The 19,032-nt window shown below is 40.8% G+C and overlaps 1 protein-coding gene across 9 annotated transcripts in view; it reads left to right on the top strand.

Moving 5' to 3' along the window:
• LOC114650360 (target of Nesh-SH3) overlaps positions 1-19,032 on the top strand; it is a 254,882-nt gene that overhangs the window by 213,685 nt on the left and 22,165 nt on the right. For all 9 annotated transcript variants that reach the window (XM_051926064.1, XM_051926063.1, XM_028799939.2 and 6 more), the window contains one exon: positions 13,662-13,741. In XM_051926064.1, coding sequence (XP_051782024.1) covers positions 13,662-13,741 — 80 coding nt within the window. The remainder of the gene's footprint in view (positions 1-13,661; positions 13,742-19,032) is intronic.

The following is a 19,032-nucleotide window of genomic DNA, read 5'->3' as shown; positions in this document are numbered from 1 at the left end:
AATCAGACAGTAATTTCAACACACATCTTTTTAGTAATGTCAAAAAGGCAAGTTTACAGGGAGATATTATAATCATGGTGGACTTTAATTATCCAAATATTAACTGGGATAACCTTGCAGATAGAGGAGCACAAGAGCAGAAGTTTTTAGAAATAATCAGTGACTGTTTTTTAACACAGCACCAACACGGAGTTACAGCACCAACAAGGGGTGAAGCCTGTCTGGATTTAGTATTTTGTAATAATCAGGATAGAATTGAGGGTGTAGAGGTGATTGATCCACTAGGGTCAAGTGACCATAATATAATACAATTCTAAGTATTTTGTAAGAGTGCAGATGCAAAGACTAAAATTGTTAAATTGAACTTTGGTAGGGCTAATTTTGACCAGATGCGACAATGTCTAAGTAGAATACACTGGGATAAGCTTTTAAATGTGGAGACAGTCGAGGAGCAATGGAGCAGGTTTAAAAATGTTTTACATGTAATGTTGGACAGATACATACCTAAATTTGGAATTAATGGGAAATTTAAAAAAACTCCATGGTGCATTAATAAAGATTTTAAAAAGAAGTTGCAAAGGAAAAAACTTCTTTATAAGGCATGTAAGACTAATGACTGCAAAGTGAATCGTAGAGCATATGAGAACATGAGGGCAACCATTAAGAAGGATATCAGGGAGGCTAAAAGACAGTTGGAGAGGAATACTATATAGCAGATAAGGTGAAAGAAGACCCTAAAAGATTCTTTCAGTATTTTAGTAGTAAAAGAACAGTCAAGGAGGAGGTCAAGTGCATCTGAAATAATAAAGGAGAATTAAAAGATACAGACAATGAAATAGCGGATGCCCTAAACTTACAGTTTTCTGAGGTGTTTACAAGTGAGCAAGTGGATAACCTCCCAGAGGTAACAGGGTCTACTAAGGAGGTACTGAGGAATTTGGAAATTGTAGAGGGAGACGTGCTGCTCAGATTAAATAAACTGAAATTAAACAAATCACCAGGACCAGATAATATTTATCCTCAAGTTCTTAAGGAGGCTAGTGAATACATATATAAACCCTTGACACAAATTTTTAGGAAGTCACTGCGCACTGGAGGACTGAAGGACTGAAAAATATAATATATTATATAAAAAGGGTGACAGGGCAGATCCAAGCAACTATAGGCCAGTAAGCTCAACATGCATCACAGGAAAATTAATGGAAGGAATTATTAAGGATAAGATTGAATAACACCTGGCAAGGACAGGGTTTATTCTGAACAGTCAGCATGGGTTCAAGAGAGGGAGGCCGTGTTTTACTAACATGCTGGAATTCTACGAGGAGGCAACAAAAGGATTCGATCAAAGTGGAGCATATGATATTATTTATCTGGAATTTCAGAAAGCATTTGATAAGGTGCCACATGAGATGTTGGGGATCAAATTAAAAGAAGTGGGAGTTCAGGGTGATGTTTTTAGATGGGTACAGAATTGGCTCAGACACAGGAAGCAGAGGGTGATGGTGTGAGGAACCTCTTTAGAATTGGCCGATATTAAGAGTGAGGTTCCACAGAGGTCAGTGCTAGGGCCGCTGCTATTTTTAATATATATAAATGATTTAGATAGGACGGGCAATGGTGGTGCTGCTGCCTCGCAGTTAGGAGACCCGGGTTCGCTTCCCGGGTCCTCCCTGTGTGGAGTTTGCATGTTCTCTCCGTGTCTGCGTGGGTTTCCTCCGGGTGCTCCGGTTTCCTCCCACAGTCCAAAGACATGCAGGTTAGGTGGATTGGTGTTTCTAAATTGGCCCTAATGTGTATTTGTGTGTGTCCTGTGGTGGGTTGGCACCCTGCCCGGGATTGGTACCTGCCTTGTGCCCTGTGTTGGCTGGGATTGGCTCCAGCAGAACCCCGTGACCCTGTGTTCGGATTCAGCGGGTTGGAAAATGGATGGATGGATGGATGGATGATTGAAGTGTTTAAAATTATGAAGGGAATTAGTACAGTGGATTGAGACTGTTATTTTATTTATTTATTTATTTATTTTATTAATTTTATTGTAATCATTCATACAAATCCATACAAATCGATCAATTTTTACAAAAAATAGGATTGAAAAACAAGTCGAGTCTATTATTTTAAAAGGAGTTGATCAAGAACACGTTTGAAACTTGTTAAGGGTAAATTTTGCACAAACATTAGGACGTTTTTCTTTACACAAAGAACAATAGACACTTGGAATAAGCTACCAAGTAGTGTGATAGACAATAAGACTTTAGGGACTTTCAAAACTCGACATGATGTTTTTTTGGAAGAAATAAGTGGATAGGACTGGCAAGCTTTTTTGGGCTGAATGGCTGGTTCTCGTCTAGAGTGTTTTAATTAGTAAGGACTTTTGATCCCAACATTTAAAATACAGCTGAAGGCCCACTAATTTTATTATATAATATATAATAATATAGTAATAAGGCTGTTCATTCTGTTTTTAATAATTAGAATTTTATGATTGCCTTTTTTAAAGCCTTTCTCATATTTTTTGGCATTGAGTTTTGCTGCTTTTCATTGCTCTCATTTGGATCAACTTAAAATTACTGACCCTACACTGCACCATTGTACAATGTAGAATTTCCAAAGAAGGGTCATTTGGACTTTATTGGTTTGTTAATGCTGGAATCTGTTATAAACTGAGGTTTTGTTTTTCTCAACTCCATTTCTAGTTGGCACTAGCTTAATTGACATTACTGTATTCTCGTGTTGTTAACATTAAAAACTTCTCTCTCTCATATACAGTACTGTGTAAATATACTAGGCCTTTAAGGTCATTCACAAAAACATTTGTCATAGACAGATATTTTGTATCTTCTGGATTAGTGTGTCAATAGAGAAGAACGTATTTTAGAGTCCCAAATGTTTTTTGCAAAAAGTAGTACAATAAGATACTGTATTTGAATGTATTTAAAGAGAGAAACTAACACAGTAATAAACCACTATCTACTGAAAAAATAATATCTTTTTAAGCATATAGCCCAGTGATAGGTTAAGCAAATAAAACAAACTGGTGCTAAAGATCAATGACATAGTGTTTAACTGAAACAGAAAGAGTTATTTAGAGAGAATAAAGCTGTGCAATGGACATCCATACTAAAAAAGGGAGGTAGAGATAGATGTTGCACTTTATCCTGCAAATCTTGCATCATGGCAAAAGTGAGCTTAGCGGCAAGACAAAGGTGCTCATCCTGCATCACCAAGGTCTATCCCAAACAGAAATTATATGGCAAAAAGTGGTTTCCAGATGTGCCATCCAAGCCCTTCTGTAGATGCACAAGAAAATGGGCAATGCTGAAGACTGGAAACTGACTGCAGCAAATGAGAAGTGCATCAACCTTACTTTTCTTTGATAATAGAAGATGTCTAGCCATACAACCATCTCAAAACTAGCAAAACCATTGTAATCCAGGTACATCAATCCACAGTCTGGGGAAGTCTTATCAGAATTGGCCTTCATGAAAGAGGTTTAACCAAAAAAGCCATTCCTCTAAAATTCAACTAAAGGCAAATGACCTGCCCAGACAAGAATACACAAAGACTGGGTGCAGAAAAATAGCAGCCTGTTACTTTGCGCTGCTGAGAAGTACAGGATTTTTTTTTCCATCATGCAATATATCAGGAAGGTGTCTAATCAGTCCCAGCTTCATTCTTCAACATGACAATGAACCCAAATCAAAATCATAAAAATAATGAACACAACCAAAATTTTAAAAATAATATGTACAGCAAAAAATATGAGAAGTGAATTTTACAACAGACCAACAGGCCCCCCAGCCAGAGTTCTAATCTGAACATCATCAAGCCAGTGTGAGATTACAATATAGCCAAAATCTGCAGTGGAACCGTGTTAAGTGACCTGGAACAACCAACCACACAATGTACTGTACTGTAAGTACCTAAGAGAACTGAGACTCTTTTCAAGGAAAATGGTAAATGAAATATTGATTTCATTTATGTTTTACTGCACTTTCAAGGAGGATTATTGATTACTAAATACTATTCATGGCATTATATTAGAAAGCATTCTTGCTTTCCAGCATTTTTTCAAAAGCAGCTTAGATTTTTGCACAGTAATGTGAATATTCAGTATATCTCCTATCTCATATATATTCGTCCAGTGTGCAAATTCTCATCGTCCAACCTACCTTCCCCAAAGTTTGAATAGATTTCCTGTTTGTACAGGGAAATACCATAGACTATGTTTTGTTTCAACATTTTTCCACCTGTGACTGCACCTGTGCTTTATTAGGAAAGTGGTCTTATGAGACATTCTTGGGACAGGAATGCAAAGTTACTCCTTACATTGAGTTTAGTCAGTTAAAATTTGGTTTGGGGACAAAATGTTTACCCCTGGGGAATTTATTTTGTGAGTGTTATACCACTGGGCAACTCCAATTACAGTAGATAGATAGATAGATAGATAGATAGATAGATAGATAGATAGATAGATAGATAGATAGATAGATAGATAGATAGATAGATAGATAGATAGATAGATAGATAGATAGATAGATAGATAGATAGATAGGAATATTTTTGCATAAGACTAGGCAATGCATTTATTATATATATTGTGAGATTTTTAAACTCTTTTGAGACCCTCCTCAACAGGGCGACACACCAAAACATGACTGACGCATCCGTCAAGGGCTGCTTGTCTGTTGCCCAGACAACTGCAAGTTCACAGCACCTCATCGGTTCACAGCACAACAGAGGCAATGGCAAGCTCATCACCTACTCGCACAATGCATCTGTCGCCTGATGGGTGATGCATGAAATACTCTAACTTGGCCACAGTCCTGGCCCCAGCCCTTCCCATATGCTGTGTCAATGGCCCACTGCAAAAAATAACCTTGCTGTTCCTGTTTCAAGCTGAATAAAGCTGTATTTTCCTGAAATCCTTAGACTCAGCCTCATCCTTTGGGTACAAGGCAGCAACTCACACGTCACATGGTATCAGTAGTGGGGTCTCGCAACTATAGAAACCCAAGGGTTACAAGCAGAGCAAGATGAGGTTCCTGTGGGCGCTCCTGTCTTTGAGCACTCCAGGGATGTGCTGGTGAGGATGACCCCCTCAGACAACCTGGAGTGTTTTGTATTCTGCTTTAAGCGCATGACAACACTGTTATACTGCGGCAGAGGAAGCTGGACAGCTATTTTGGCCCTGTTTTTAACCGGAGAAGCCCTACAGGTCATGCAAAACCTTCCTCTTGGAAGGCTCAATGATTAGGATTTCCTGAATTAACAGATCCAGTTTTGTCTGTGGTGCATTGACCTGGACTGGCCTGTACAAGGACAGGTTCGGGACTTAGTGGACCTAATTCAAAGCTTTTTCTGTGGGGACACCTTTGAGTGCATTATGTAGAAGCTTGCTATTGACGCAGTCCTGTCAGGATAGACGAGGACCTTTGTAATGAGATGCTCCAGAACGACGTCCACTCATTGTTAGACCTGACGTGCAGACTGGAGGGTGCCTAAACCACCTGAAAGTAGAGGGGCTACCTGGGCTTGGCCCCGACTTCAATTCTAGGGTCGCAGACGCCACGGATGGAAGACCCCATCATAGGAATTCCATAATGGGAACAGAGCTTTCACTGTGATCAACTGGGACATCTGGCTTGGGACTGCTGCCTCCCACCTGCACAAACCATGGACATTGGTCTTGCCCTGGTGTGCAGCTCACAAGTTTCCACCAGAACGTTAGTCAAGAACAATTTTAAGGTCTGTATTAAGTTGGCCGGACGTGATATCCTGGTGCTGTTAGACTCTGGTAACGGTCTCTGTGCAGTTTGCTGTAACTTGATCCGGCAGACCACTTATAGGAGCACAGACTGGGTGAACCTTCGCTGCGTCTTGTACGTCGCTGTACTCCCTCTAAAATTTAAAGGGAAGAACTAAAATGTTTGCACAGCCATATCAGACACTTCACCCTGGCCTCTCTTAATAGGGAAGAGGAATGCCCTTTTCCCATGGGTCTTGGCCACCTGCAGAGCACCTCCCTCTGTAGTAGATAGAGAGGGGCTCACCACATACAATGTCAATCAAAGAGCCAGGTTTGAAATTGAACCTGAGTTGTCCAGTAAGGTGATAGACAAATCCTTAAGTGAGGAGTCTGGACAGCTGGTGGTTTTTGAGCGGCTGGTGGGCATAGGGAGACAGTTTTAAAGATTGCTCATGTCCACATTTTGGGGGGTAATCTCTGCGTGGAGAAGACGAGGGAATACATTTCGAAATGCATTTATTGGCTGAATATGGGTCGGGATGTGCAGTTTTGCAGGGTGTGTTCCGACTGCTAAATTGTTTTCACTCATAGACCCGGTAGGGCTCCCCTCTCACCGATGCCTATTTTGGATGTTCCCTTTGAGAGGGTTGGGCTAGATATTGTAGGCCCACTGACCAAGAGTAAAAATGGTTTTTATATATACTTGTGTTGGTTGACTGTGTGACAAGATACCCCGAGTTGGCCACTCTATGGAGGGCAAATGCAGACACTGTCACTAAAGCTTTCTCAGAAATGTTCTCGCATATTGGCATCCTGTGCAAGATTTTTACTGACCGGGTTTTGCCCTTCATCTCTCACATCATGAAGCAGCAGTGTGAGAGCCTTGCAATTAAACATTTGATAACCACTGTTTATCATCCATAGACAAATGGCCTGACTGAGCATTTTAATAAAATGTTGAAACAGATGATACAGCGGGTAGCCCATGATGACCCAACTTCCTGGGATGCCATGCTGCCTTTTCTCCTGTTTGCTGTTTGGGAGTCCCCCCAAGCACCCAGTGGGTTGAGTCCATTTGAACTGCTGTTTGGCCGGCAACCATGGGGGGTGTTACACATTTTTCAGGAGAAATGGATGGGGGTTTGCAATGCACCTCGCATGGGGGAGATTCATCGATCGAGTTGTTTCGCTCCAAAAACAGATCTCAAAATTTTCCTCTATTGTGGAACATATGCAGCGCAAACAGGAGGTGTAAAAACATAATTATGACAAGAAAAGCAAGCTCAGTGAATTTAAGAAGGGGGATCAGGTACTGGTGTTGATCCCTTCGAACCCACATAAATTTCAGGCGAAATAGCTTGGCCCAGCAGTAGTAGAAGAGTGCATTACTTCAATGAATTATAAAGTTAGAATTCCAGGTTGGTGGAAGCCTGTGCTGTTTGCATAGTAACACTAGAATCCTTGAAGTCTACAAAAAAAACTTGTAATCCCAGGCCATCTTAAATTCCTTCGCACCACTCAATTAACATCTTTTGTTTTGCAAATGTGTTGATCAGCACAAGCAGCAACCCCCCCCAACACCCTGCTCAAGTTAGTCAAAAATTCTTCCAGCTCAAGTCTGGAGTTGTATAGGGTAAATAATACAATATATCATTATTTGGAACACATGCATTTCATGTGTGGTCCGTGTCTACAATGATCTGTGTAAATGTAGGATAACAGGAAATGTGAGGCAAGAAATGTTGAACACATAGCTAAAACAGAAACTTTTTTCATGTTATAGTACTAATGACAAAATTTTAACTTGAAGTGTATAATGTGTGAAGACTTAAGTCCAAATATCAAATAAACACTTTCACAAAAGGTGCAAATATTACAAAACAAGTGTGTTTTTATTTAAGAATATAACAGAAGAAATCGGGTTAGGGTACGATGCTGACACGACTGCTTGGGTGGTGCAGCAGTAAGAACTGCTGACTCATAATCAAGTGGTTGCTGGTTCGAGTCCGGGCGCTTTCTAGATTTACCATTTTGAGTAGTGAGCTGCTCTTATTGTTACTATTATACAATAAAAACATACATTTGATTTGAGTCTGTAACAGCCAGTGTAAATTTATGGTACTTGTAAAGGTTAACGTTTTGTTTTTATTCAGCTTTATTCTCTCAGTCACGTTCATGCTCACCCCAATCTGACACTGCTGTTTTCAAATGAAAACATACTATAACAGAGGTGAACTCAGACGAGGATGAGGGTTCTACATTGGAGAAAGAGAACAGAAGCCCTCCCCACAAGAAACGTCCACTCATATATAAAAACGCAGCTGCACCAGGTGTAAAGGAAAAAGATGGCACCATTTGGATGCAGCAACAGGTCGGTTGTCATCCTGCCAGTGAATCTGCTACACACATGTCCTTCAATGAAACAGCAGGGCTTACAGAGCTTGCCAACGTATTGTGCAAAGTTCTGTTTATGATTATGTTTCTTGATGGTCTTTATAAGAAAACATTTATATGTTACTTACAGTATATAAATGCCACATCAAATGTTGTTTGCCTTTATTTATTTACTTAATTTCCTATAGCATAAAGTCATAAGTAGACTGCAGAGCTTCCTGTGTTTGATTTTCATAGACATGCTGACAAAGTACATCTGCAATGCAACTTATTTAGGAAAAGATCAGTTACATAAACTGTGACAGTAGCTTCCACCTGCAGCTATAGACACTTCAATATGCGAGAAACTCTGCACGCTAGTGTTTAGTTCTGGCAGTGTCATGCTGACACTTCAGTAGTAAAGCAAATAAACCAAGAATGCAGCCAGACTTCTTTTTTTGGACGCATACACCATCAGCATCGCTATTGGCGATGATTTGATGGATGCCCAGAGGGCAGATTTGCTGACACTAATCGGAAGGAACCCTGATGTCTTTTCAACCTTGCCTAGCCAGACAGAAATTGCGGAAAACAAGATTGTAACTATACCTGGAGTTACTGTACATGTGCTCCTGTTTCGCCTGCCAGGTGACACACGAGGAGGCGAAACAAATGCTCAAATTGGGGGTTATCCACGAAAGGAAAAGTGAGTGGAGGAGCCCAGTTGTTCTGGTCTCAAAACTGGACGGCTCTGTCTGATTTTGTATAGTTTTCTGTTGCTTGAACAAGATTTCCAAGTTTGATGTGTATCCAATGCTGCGTACAGATTACTTTTTGGAGAAACTCGGCCTAGCCTCGTATATCTCCACCCTGGATCTCATGAAAGGGTACCGGCAGGTGACCCTGGAGGAAGGCAGTTGCAAGAAAACTGCCTTCGCCACCCCAGATGGGTTGTCCGAGTTCACCAGGCTCCCTTTTGGTCTCCATGGGGCTCTGTTGACTTTTCAGTTGATGATGGACCAGATCCTGCGTCCCCATTCCACGTACACGGGAGCGTATATTGATGATATGGTCATTTTCAGTAACAACTGGAGATCTCACCTTGACCGCCTGCAGGTGGTGCTTGCCAGTCTGAGGTTGGTGGGGTTGATGGCTAACACTAAGAAGTGCAGGCTCTGTATGTCGGAAACCCATTATTTGGGGTATTCTATGGAGATGGGTTTGCTCAAGCCTCAGATTGACAAGGTAGATGAGGTGCTTGCATATCCACATCCCGAAACATAGAGGCAGGTTTGTGCCTTCCTTAATCTCGCGTGGTACTGATTTGACTTAGGGCAGAAAGAACCGTAGTATTGTCTGGACCAATGCCTGTGACGGAGCCTTTTCAGATTTAAAAGCTGCTTTACCCTCATTCCCGGTTCTGTGGGATCCAGACTTTTTGAAGGAATTTGTTCTATAGATGGATGCAAGTGCTTTTGGTTTATGAGCAGTGGTTTCTATGTGTTTCAAGGAGGAAGAACACCCCATCATGTTTATCAACAGAAACTGCTTCCCAGTGAGCACAATTATTCAACTACAGAGAAGGAATGTTTATCAATTAAGCGGGCATCAGAAGCCCTCCGGTACTACTTGTGGGGGTGGTGGTTTACCCTGGTGACTGATCACTCCCTGCTTCAGTGGCTGTACAGACAGAAGGATGCGAATGCCCGGCTCACTTGTTGGTTTATTACTTTACAGCCATTTGCTTTTGGTGTTTGCCACCATCCCGGGGCTGCGCACATCAACACTGACATTCTCTTGTTCCTAGCCGAGCCCTGCTTGGGCAGTCACTTTGCCCACATTGGTGTGGACAAAGCTAAGGGAGGAATGAGAGATTTTTTAACACTTTTGAGATTCTCCTCAATGTAGCAACACGCCAAAATGCGAATGACGCTTATGTTGAGGGCTGCTTGTCTGTAGCTGAGGCAACTACAGGTTCACAGCACCGCAGAGGCAACGACAAGCTCACCGCCTACTTGTACAATGCGTCTGTCACCTGATGGGTGATGGAGGGAACACTATAACTTGGCCACTGACCCAGCCCCGGCCCTGCCTGTTTACTGTGTCTGTGTGTAATAGAGTGGTAGCTCCTGCTCCAATAAATAAGCTTGCTGTTCCTGTTTCAAGTTGAATAAAGCTGATTTTCCAGAAAACCTTAGACTCAGCCTCATCTTTTAGGTGCAAGGCAGCGACTCACACACATGTGCGTGTGTGTGTCTCTCTCTCTCTCTCTATATATATATTTTTTTATATATCGATATTTATTTATGTATCGAGTTTTACTTACTTCGGCAACAACATTCATGTCTCCGGTGACTCTTCCTATGAAGTCAGTAACGGATTGGGAGAGCATGGGGATTCATAAGATTGCTAGAAAGAAGTGCGTGGTGCTCCTGATATCTTTGAAAAAGGATGAAGGTCCAAGTCTTTAGAGTCCAGGTGCTTCCTGTTTTGCTATATGGTTGCAAGACATGGACTCTATCCAGTGACCTGAGATGAAGACTGGACTCCTTCAGTAGTGTGTCTCTTTGGAGAATACTGGGGTACCGCTGTTTGATTTTGTGTAAAATGAGTGGTTGATCATGGAGTCCCGACTGAGGCACATTACTTGCATTGTGAGAGAGTGTTAGTTACGGCACTACGGCCATGTGGCATGATTCCCTGAGCGTGATCCAGCTCATAGGATCCTCCTTGCTGAGGACCCGAGCAGCCGGACCAGGCCAAGGGGATGCCCATGTAACACCTGGCTGTGGCAGATAGATGGTCATTTCCAGAGGGTGAGACTGGACCACGTGTCTGCCTGGGGGTTGCTTGGTTGCCAACCAGGATCCCAAACTGTTTCATCATGTGGTGTGTGTGGCAATGCACTGTACCTGTGTATGCTCCCCAATCTGACCTGACCTATTATATTATAATATATATATATATATATATATATATATATACCGGTATATATATATATATATATATATATATATATATATATATATATATATATATATATATATATATATATATATGGTGTATATAGCAAGTGTTGATATATTAATTTAAAAAAAACCTTTCAGTTCAAAAGCAACAAATTTATACTGGCTGAATTTTGAAGGTGGTGGAGTAAGGCCATCCTTTCCATTTCCTGAACTTCTAGACTGTTTAGAGAAAGGGAAACGGGTGAGTGACTACATGTGTGTTTACAGTATATAAAATATATACATAATATAAATAAACAGTTAAAGGTTATTTCCATGCTGAAAAGGAGAAAAGGTTAAAGACACAGCATTTTGGGTGTGCAACCTTCATCAGGTATGCAACTGAAAAGGAAAAAGGCAACAGGAGGGGAAAAAGGAAACAAAGCCAGGGCAGAAGAAAAAGAAAAATATACAACAATTTTATGGACAAATGTATGTGCATATCCTTCCAAATGATTGAGTTGAAGTGTTTCAGCCACACTCATTGTTAACAAATGCATAACATCAAACACATAGCCATGTATTCTCCATTACTAAACATTGGCAGTAGAATGGTTCATACTGAAGAACTCACTGACTTTAAATGTGGCACTGTCTTAGGACAGTTCCTTTTTTTTCAGGATTTGGGCTAGACCCCTTGGTTGCAGTGAAGGGTACTGTTAATGCTAAAGTATACAAAGACATTTTAGATAATTGGATATTTATACACTTCCAAGGCACAAAGCCAGGTCAATAAAGACATGGTTTGGGGGGTTTGGTGTGGAAGAACTTGAGTGGCCTGCACAGAACTGTGACCTCAACATTGCTGAATACTTTTGTGATGAATTGGAATGCCCATTGTGAGCCAGGTCTTGACCAAAATCAGTACCAAACCTCATAAATGCTCTTTTGCCTGAATGAGCACAAATTTCCACAAACACACTCTAAAAGCTTGATGAGATCCTTCCCAAAAGAATGAAGGCAGTTACAGATAGTGTGGGATGGGCAACTCCATATTAATGCCCATGGTTTTGGAATGGTATATCCAATAAGCTCATATAGGTGTGGTGGTCAGGGGTTCACAAACCCTTAAGCATATACAATAGTGTATATGTATATATGCAAGTCTCTCTTCATAAGTTTGTAACATACACTCTCAGAACTGCTTAATCAATATCAGAGTCATGGCATCCAGAGCCTAATCTGCCAGCACTGGATGTTAATCCACTGTAGTGCCCACTCATGCCCATACCCGCACAAATTCCGAACTGGCCCAAAAATGTACATCTTTGGGGATGTGGGAGGAAAAAAAGGACATACACAGGAAGAAAAGGCAAACTCCAAATAGATAATGACTAGTCATAAGACTGAAACCTTGGGCACTGGATTAGTGAGACAACATCCCAACCACTTCACCATAACCCAGTACAAGTCTGGTTTGTGAAGAATAATTTGTTCAAACTTTCGTGAAAATATTGTGTGCATTCATCCTATTCAGGTTGTGCTTGTAAAACTGGACAGGCATGAGTGAGTGTGGGTGTGACTGTCCTGTGATAGATTAGCAAAAACGAATTGGCATAAAGAGGATGTGCAAACCAATCACAGAAAATACCAGGCAGATATTTGAACCCAGTACTCTGGTGTAACAAAGCCACATTTATGTGTCTGTGTGTCAGCATTTGCTTTCTTTTGTAATACTGTTGGAAAAAATAAAATGTGAAACGGTAAAGAAAGGGACCGTCCACTTAAAACAAAACATGTCTCTATGAGGTCCCCTTAGCTGTACATGTACTGTGTTTACAGAAAAAAATGGTATAAGAACAGCAAGTGTATGTAATGGAGGGTTTTTTTAAACTAAACAAAGGAATGAAAATAGAGCTGCAACTTGCAGATCCAAGCCAATAGTATATATTATATTGTATTTGCACTTTTCCTATAGAGGATTGCTTTCAATTGGAGAGAAGACGAAGAATAATTTAAAGTATATGTCCAGGGGTAGGAACAAGCCTGTGAGCCATAACGTGCATGGCCTTTGGGATCCATTTGTTAGTTAAGCTCAAGAGTTTCTAAGGGATTTTAAATACCAGCTGGTACTGAGACTGAATAATATAGGTGGTGATAAGGGTGTTACTTCTTGATTGAGTCTTGTTAGTATCTGTATGTTTTCTTTTATTGTTATTGTTTACATATAGTCACCTAATACATGTTTTGACCTGTTTAATGTTGCAGCATGGTTTGTGGGGGAAGCAAAAAAGTAAGTTATATAACAAAGAATAGCAGGTAATTGAAAGTTGATTGGGGAGAATTAAAGTCCCATAAGTGGTAGTGGTAGATATATTTGAATTATAGTCTCATACCGTTGCACTGGTGCTTTCAAAAAGTAATGATAACCACCGGAGCACCATGCTATCCTTCCTAAAGCCAGAAGAGTGAAATTAAAAGTACCTCATAGGAATAAACAGCCATAAAATATAGCATTTTTAAAATATATTTATGTTTGCTATTCTGTAATAAGCTATCAGAGAGTAATACTTTTTTTTAATTCCCATTTATAGTTATGAATTTAGAGTAAAACCTGTAAACATCCTGGGAGAAGGCCCACAAAGTGAACCAGTAACTTTCAGTACTGAATCAGGTAAGATATAACCAAGAAAGTAACACTTTAAAGAATTAATTTTCTTTAACTATTTAAAATATTCTGGTTTTCTTATGCTTAAAGTGGTAAATGAAACTGATAAATGGCTTGAACTAAATTCCAGTTCCATTTAGCCTCCACAACACCCAGAGTGTGGAATACCTGAAATCAAAATAAGAAGCTGTTTAGTTGAATACAAGTGCAGGGAGGGTAAAGGAACAGATACACAAGATCAAAGCATAAATAAAATAACAATAATAAAATAATAATAATAATAATACAAAAATTAGATGTCACAACCATTATGTGATATTTAAAGTGTGAAGGAAAGGAGGCGGCAGTGAGCACCAAACACAAACACAGTCCAGGGTTGAAGTAAAGGGCGTTTATTACACAAAGTACCTTGTACAAAGACAAAAACAAGTTGTCTCCTCTCCTCTCACTACTACACAGCTGTCCTCCAGTCAAGTGTTGCCTTCCATCCTCCCAGCTCTGACTTGCCTGGACAAGGTAGTGCAGCCTCTTTTATTGAGGACTCAGGACTACTTCCGATGCCAGGGCTTTTGCCTGTTGGAAGCATTTCTGGGTCAATTGGAAGTCCCGAATAACAGGAAGTTCATCTTTCTGCAGTGCTCTCTTGTGGGACCCAGGGAGTAGCATTCCCAGCTACTTTTCGACCAGGTACCGATATGCCAGGCTGCTGCCATCTAATGTCCTGGGGGAACAAACATCCCCCAGAGGCAGTCCTTATCTGTACTTCCCTTTTGGTTGGGATGTCTGTCTGTCCTCTTGAGGCCTCCCATCTGGGTAAAGAACCTTCCCCTTTCCTGATCGGGATCCATCCATCCTGTGTGGCACTTACATAAACCCCTCTTTAGCTGAGCTTTATAGGGCACAAAGTCCAGTCCCACGAGGATGCAATGCAGAGGCGGGTGTCTAGATCCATGTCCACCTCTGTAAAAGAAACACAAAGACACAGTGGAAGCACTCAGTAGATGCTGTTGCTACAGAAGTGGTATCGATCCACAAGTATAACGTGTAGGGCAGGGTCTCCATCAGTGTCCCCACTTATAACATAGTAAACACCATCCCTTGTAAGCAGAAAAACAGGAGAGAAACTGGATAGGCTCTGCCCTTTATTCCCCTGTGTGACCCCCTGATTGGACACGTTGTCCCCTGAAATAGACAACCTGTGCGGGGACACAAACTGTCATGGTACAGGCTAACACATCTGAGTGGCTGCCTCCCATTTGTCGGGCGTTATCATTCCAAGTTGACTGGCTGCCCATTTTCATATGTGGCTGTCGGACAGATTGGGACCCTCTTTCCATGATAACTACTATATAATTAACACTTTCTTTACTATAGGCTCGGCCCCCCTCTCACTAAAAATGGCCTCAATTACTCCAATTCTGAAAAAACCTGGCTTAGACCCTAATATCCTTAACAATTATTGGCCTATTTCAAATGTTCCATTCATATATAAAGTTCTCGAAAAGATAGTTACCTCCCAACTTCAGTCCCATCTTTCAATAACCTTTTTGAACAGTTTCAATCTGTTTTTCATCCTAAACACAGCACAGAAACTGACTTGGTCAAAATCACAAATAATCTTCTCTGGGCAGCTGACATGGGACTTTTATTAATTCTTGTACTTCTTGACCTCAGCTCTGCATTTGACACCATATCTCATCAGATTCTTTTGAAATGACTAGCTAGCTTTGGAGTCTGTGGTCTTGTTCTCCAATGATTTTCTTCCTACCTCACTGATAGGAGGTAATTTGTTCAAGTAAAGGGCTTTAAATCTGAGAATGCAGTCATTACTCAGGGAGTTCTGCAGGGTTCTGTTTCTTTTTTTCATTTACATCTTCCAAATAGGTAATATCTTTTGACACCATGGTATTAAATTTAATTGTTATGCTGATGACACACAGCTTCATCTATCCACTAAATGCACTTTTGTTTTCCCTCCAAAACTCTTATGGCATGTCTCTAAGACATAAAGTGATGAATGATTCACAATTTTCTCCAATTAAATAGCAATAAAACTGAGGTGCTCCTCATTGGTTCTAAATCTACACTCACTGAGCTTAACCAGTCTTCCATTTTAATTAACAACATTAATACAAACATCTCTTCCCAGGTTAAGATCCTGGGCGTCATTCTAGACAGTACCCTTTCTTTTTCTTCCCATAAAAGTAATGTTTCTCGGACTGCCTTCTTCCATCTCCAAAACATTTCTAGACTTCGTTCTGTTCTTAAGCAACACAGTACTGAAGAATTGGTTAATGCACTAGTCACCTCACGTTTAGTATACTGTAATGCTATTCTATCTGGCCTCCCACAAAAACGTATCCATTGCTTACAACTTATTCAAAATTCTGCTGCCAGGATAATAACCTGCTGTTCTAAATCCACTGAACATACTGTATTACACCTATTCTTTCTCAACTTCACTGGCTCCCTGTTAACTACAGAATACAATACAAAATACTGCTCTTAACATTTTAAACTCTCCACAACCTCACCACTCCCTACCTCACTGATCTCCTACAGACTTACACTCCCTCTCACTCCCTCAGATCCTCATCTGCAGCTTTACTTTCTGTACCACACATCAAACTCTGTTTTGTGTGAGCTCGAGCATTCTCTCATAGTGCTCCTCAACTATGGAATTCTCTTCCCTCTCATATCCATCAACTAGACTCAATAACACATTTTAAAACTGCCCTCAAAAAGTATCTTTTCAAACTGGCATACCAATTATGATTTTAACATTGTTACTGCCTGTTATCTTTGATGTTTGCTACTATCTCTGTACCTTATTGCTTTTTGATTTTATCGTCCTCTTTGTTTTTATATTTTATTACTGTTGTCTATTTCATTTTAAGGTGACCTTGAGTGTTAAGAAAGGTGCCTGTTAAATAAAATGTATGTTTTCTTTCTTTTTTCGTGTTCTTTGTGGAAAATCTGCTGTTAACAATGTATAATTAGGTTTTAATTCAAGTCATTTTATTACTATAATGCCATAAACCTTCTAGAATGAAATCTATTATTATGACATTTTATGAATCACCCTGTGATTAAAGAAGGTATTTCCAATTAGCAGAATATTTTCTATGGAAGACTCAAGTAGTTGTTGTTCATTCTCATTTTTAATCTTTCCTGCAACATCCTTGCTAGTAACACCATAGTATGGCTTCTAAACTTCTGCAGCTCTAGTATTTGTTTCTGACATGATCAAACTTGTGACATTTCTACTTTGGTTTCTGGCAGGTATCATTATTCTCTTAAGATCTGCATAAATGGTTGTAACAATCAGCCTATAAAAGACATAATAGTCACATGTCAAAGCCCATTAGGGAGGTGAAAGATGTTAACAAAGGTTAATAAACTTCAAACTGACCAGTCCTCTGCCCCTTCTTATCCAATCAAAGAAACTACTATGTGAGATAATTAATTAAAACAAGCAAAATGTGTATTTTTATTCAAAAACAACAAGAAATTAATTCCCTTACAAAAGAATACCACATACTAATAATGAACCCTTTCCCTGTTGTTGATATTTACCCTTTGAACCAAATTCAAACAAAATTAACATTCATTCAAGCATTAAAAAAAGAAATGAAAGAAAAAACAATTCCATGTAGCCCAATAATGTTGCATAGCAAGTTCTGACCAATTGCTTTTTGTGGAATAAGTTCAGACGGGTTAACTCTGCACAGGAAAATCAGCAGCAGAATCGTGGATATGGATGGTGTTATCCCAAAAAAAGAAAAGTCACCAACAGGAACACCACAACAACACATGAAACCTTTCTATTCTACAAGAGGGTTCCATTCATTTTTGGATTCTTTTCAAGGTGGCCATCTCCTTGAATAAACATCTTAGGATTGTAGCAGCCCTGGGGCACTAAGACTCTCACCATTTTAAATAGTATTTTTTTTTGTTTGTTTTAAATGGGACTCACACTAAGAAACTGAATGCTGAGGGAAAAAGTCCAAACTCTACAATAAAAAGAAACACAATACATATTGCAAAATCCCTTCTAATATCCCATAATAATGACACTCAAACAAAGTCCAAAACATAGTCCAGTTACCAGATGTTTTGGGTGAGTTATGGATAAATACCCAAGTGAACTGTCTTTTGGAAATATATTAGGTTTGTCATACAGTAGAGTCAAATGTCCAATGCTGATCTGATCTGTAACCAAAAAAAAGCACTTAGTGTGAAGACAAATCAAATGAACAGGCATCTTCCCAGCAACACTTGCATAGCATAGTTAGTTAGCTGGTGCAGCAATGTCATAGGCTGATGAAAGATGAAGTCATTATCAGGTACACATGCTACAGGACAATGCTCAACTTGTCTCCTTGTAGTTATAATAGTGCAGGTACTTCTGTGCCATCCATTGTCTCCCGCTTATCCGAGGTCGGGTCGCGGGGGCAGCAGCTTGAGCAGAGATGCCCAGACTTCCCTCTCCCCGGCCACTTCTTCTAGCTCTTCCGGGAGAATCCCAAGGCGTTCCCAGGCCAGTCGAGAGACATAGTCCCTCCAGCGTGTCCTGGGTCTTCCCCGGGGCCTCCTCCCGGTTAGACGTGCCCGGAACACCTCACCAGGGAGGCGTCCAGGAGGCATCCTGATCAGATGCCCGAGCCACCTCATCTGACTCCTCTCGATGCGGAGGAGCAGCGGCTCTACTCTGAGCCCCTCCCGGATGACTGAGCTTTTCACCCTATCTTTAAGGGAAAGCCCAGACACCCTGCGGAGGAAACTCATTTCAGCCGCTTGTATTCGCGATCTCGTTCTTTCGGTCACTACCCATAGCTCATGACCATAGGTGAGGGTAGGAACATAGATTGACTGGTAAATTGAGAGCTTCGCCTTGCGGCTCAGCTGCTTTTTCACCACGACAGACCGATGCAGCGCCCACATTACTGCGGATGCCGCACCGATCCGCCTGTCGATCTCACGCTCCATTCTTCCCTCACTCGTGAACAAGATCCCGAGATACTTGAACTCTTCCACTTGGGGCAGGATCTCGCTACCAACCCTGAGAGGGCACTCCACCCTTTTCCGGCTGAGGACCATGGTCTCAGATTTGGAGGTGCTGATTCTCATCCCGGCCGCTTCACACTCGGCTGCGAACCGATCCAGAGAGAGCTGAAGATCACGGCCTGATGAAGCAAACAGGACAACATCATCTGCAAAAAGCAGTGACTCAATCCTGAGCCCACCAAACCAGACCCCCTCAACGCCCTGGCTGCGCCTAGAAATTCTGTCCATAA

Source organism: Erpetoichthys calabaricus, chromosome 4 (genome assembly GCF_900747795.2).
Source record: "Erpetoichthys calabaricus chromosome 4, fErpCal1.3, whole genome shotgun sequence".
NCBI lineage: Eukaryota > Metazoa > Chordata > Cladistia > Polypteriformes > Polypteridae > Erpetoichthys > Erpetoichthys calabaricus.
Note: the sequence above shows the minus strand (reverse complement) of the source record. Positions and strands in the feature narration are given on the sequence as shown.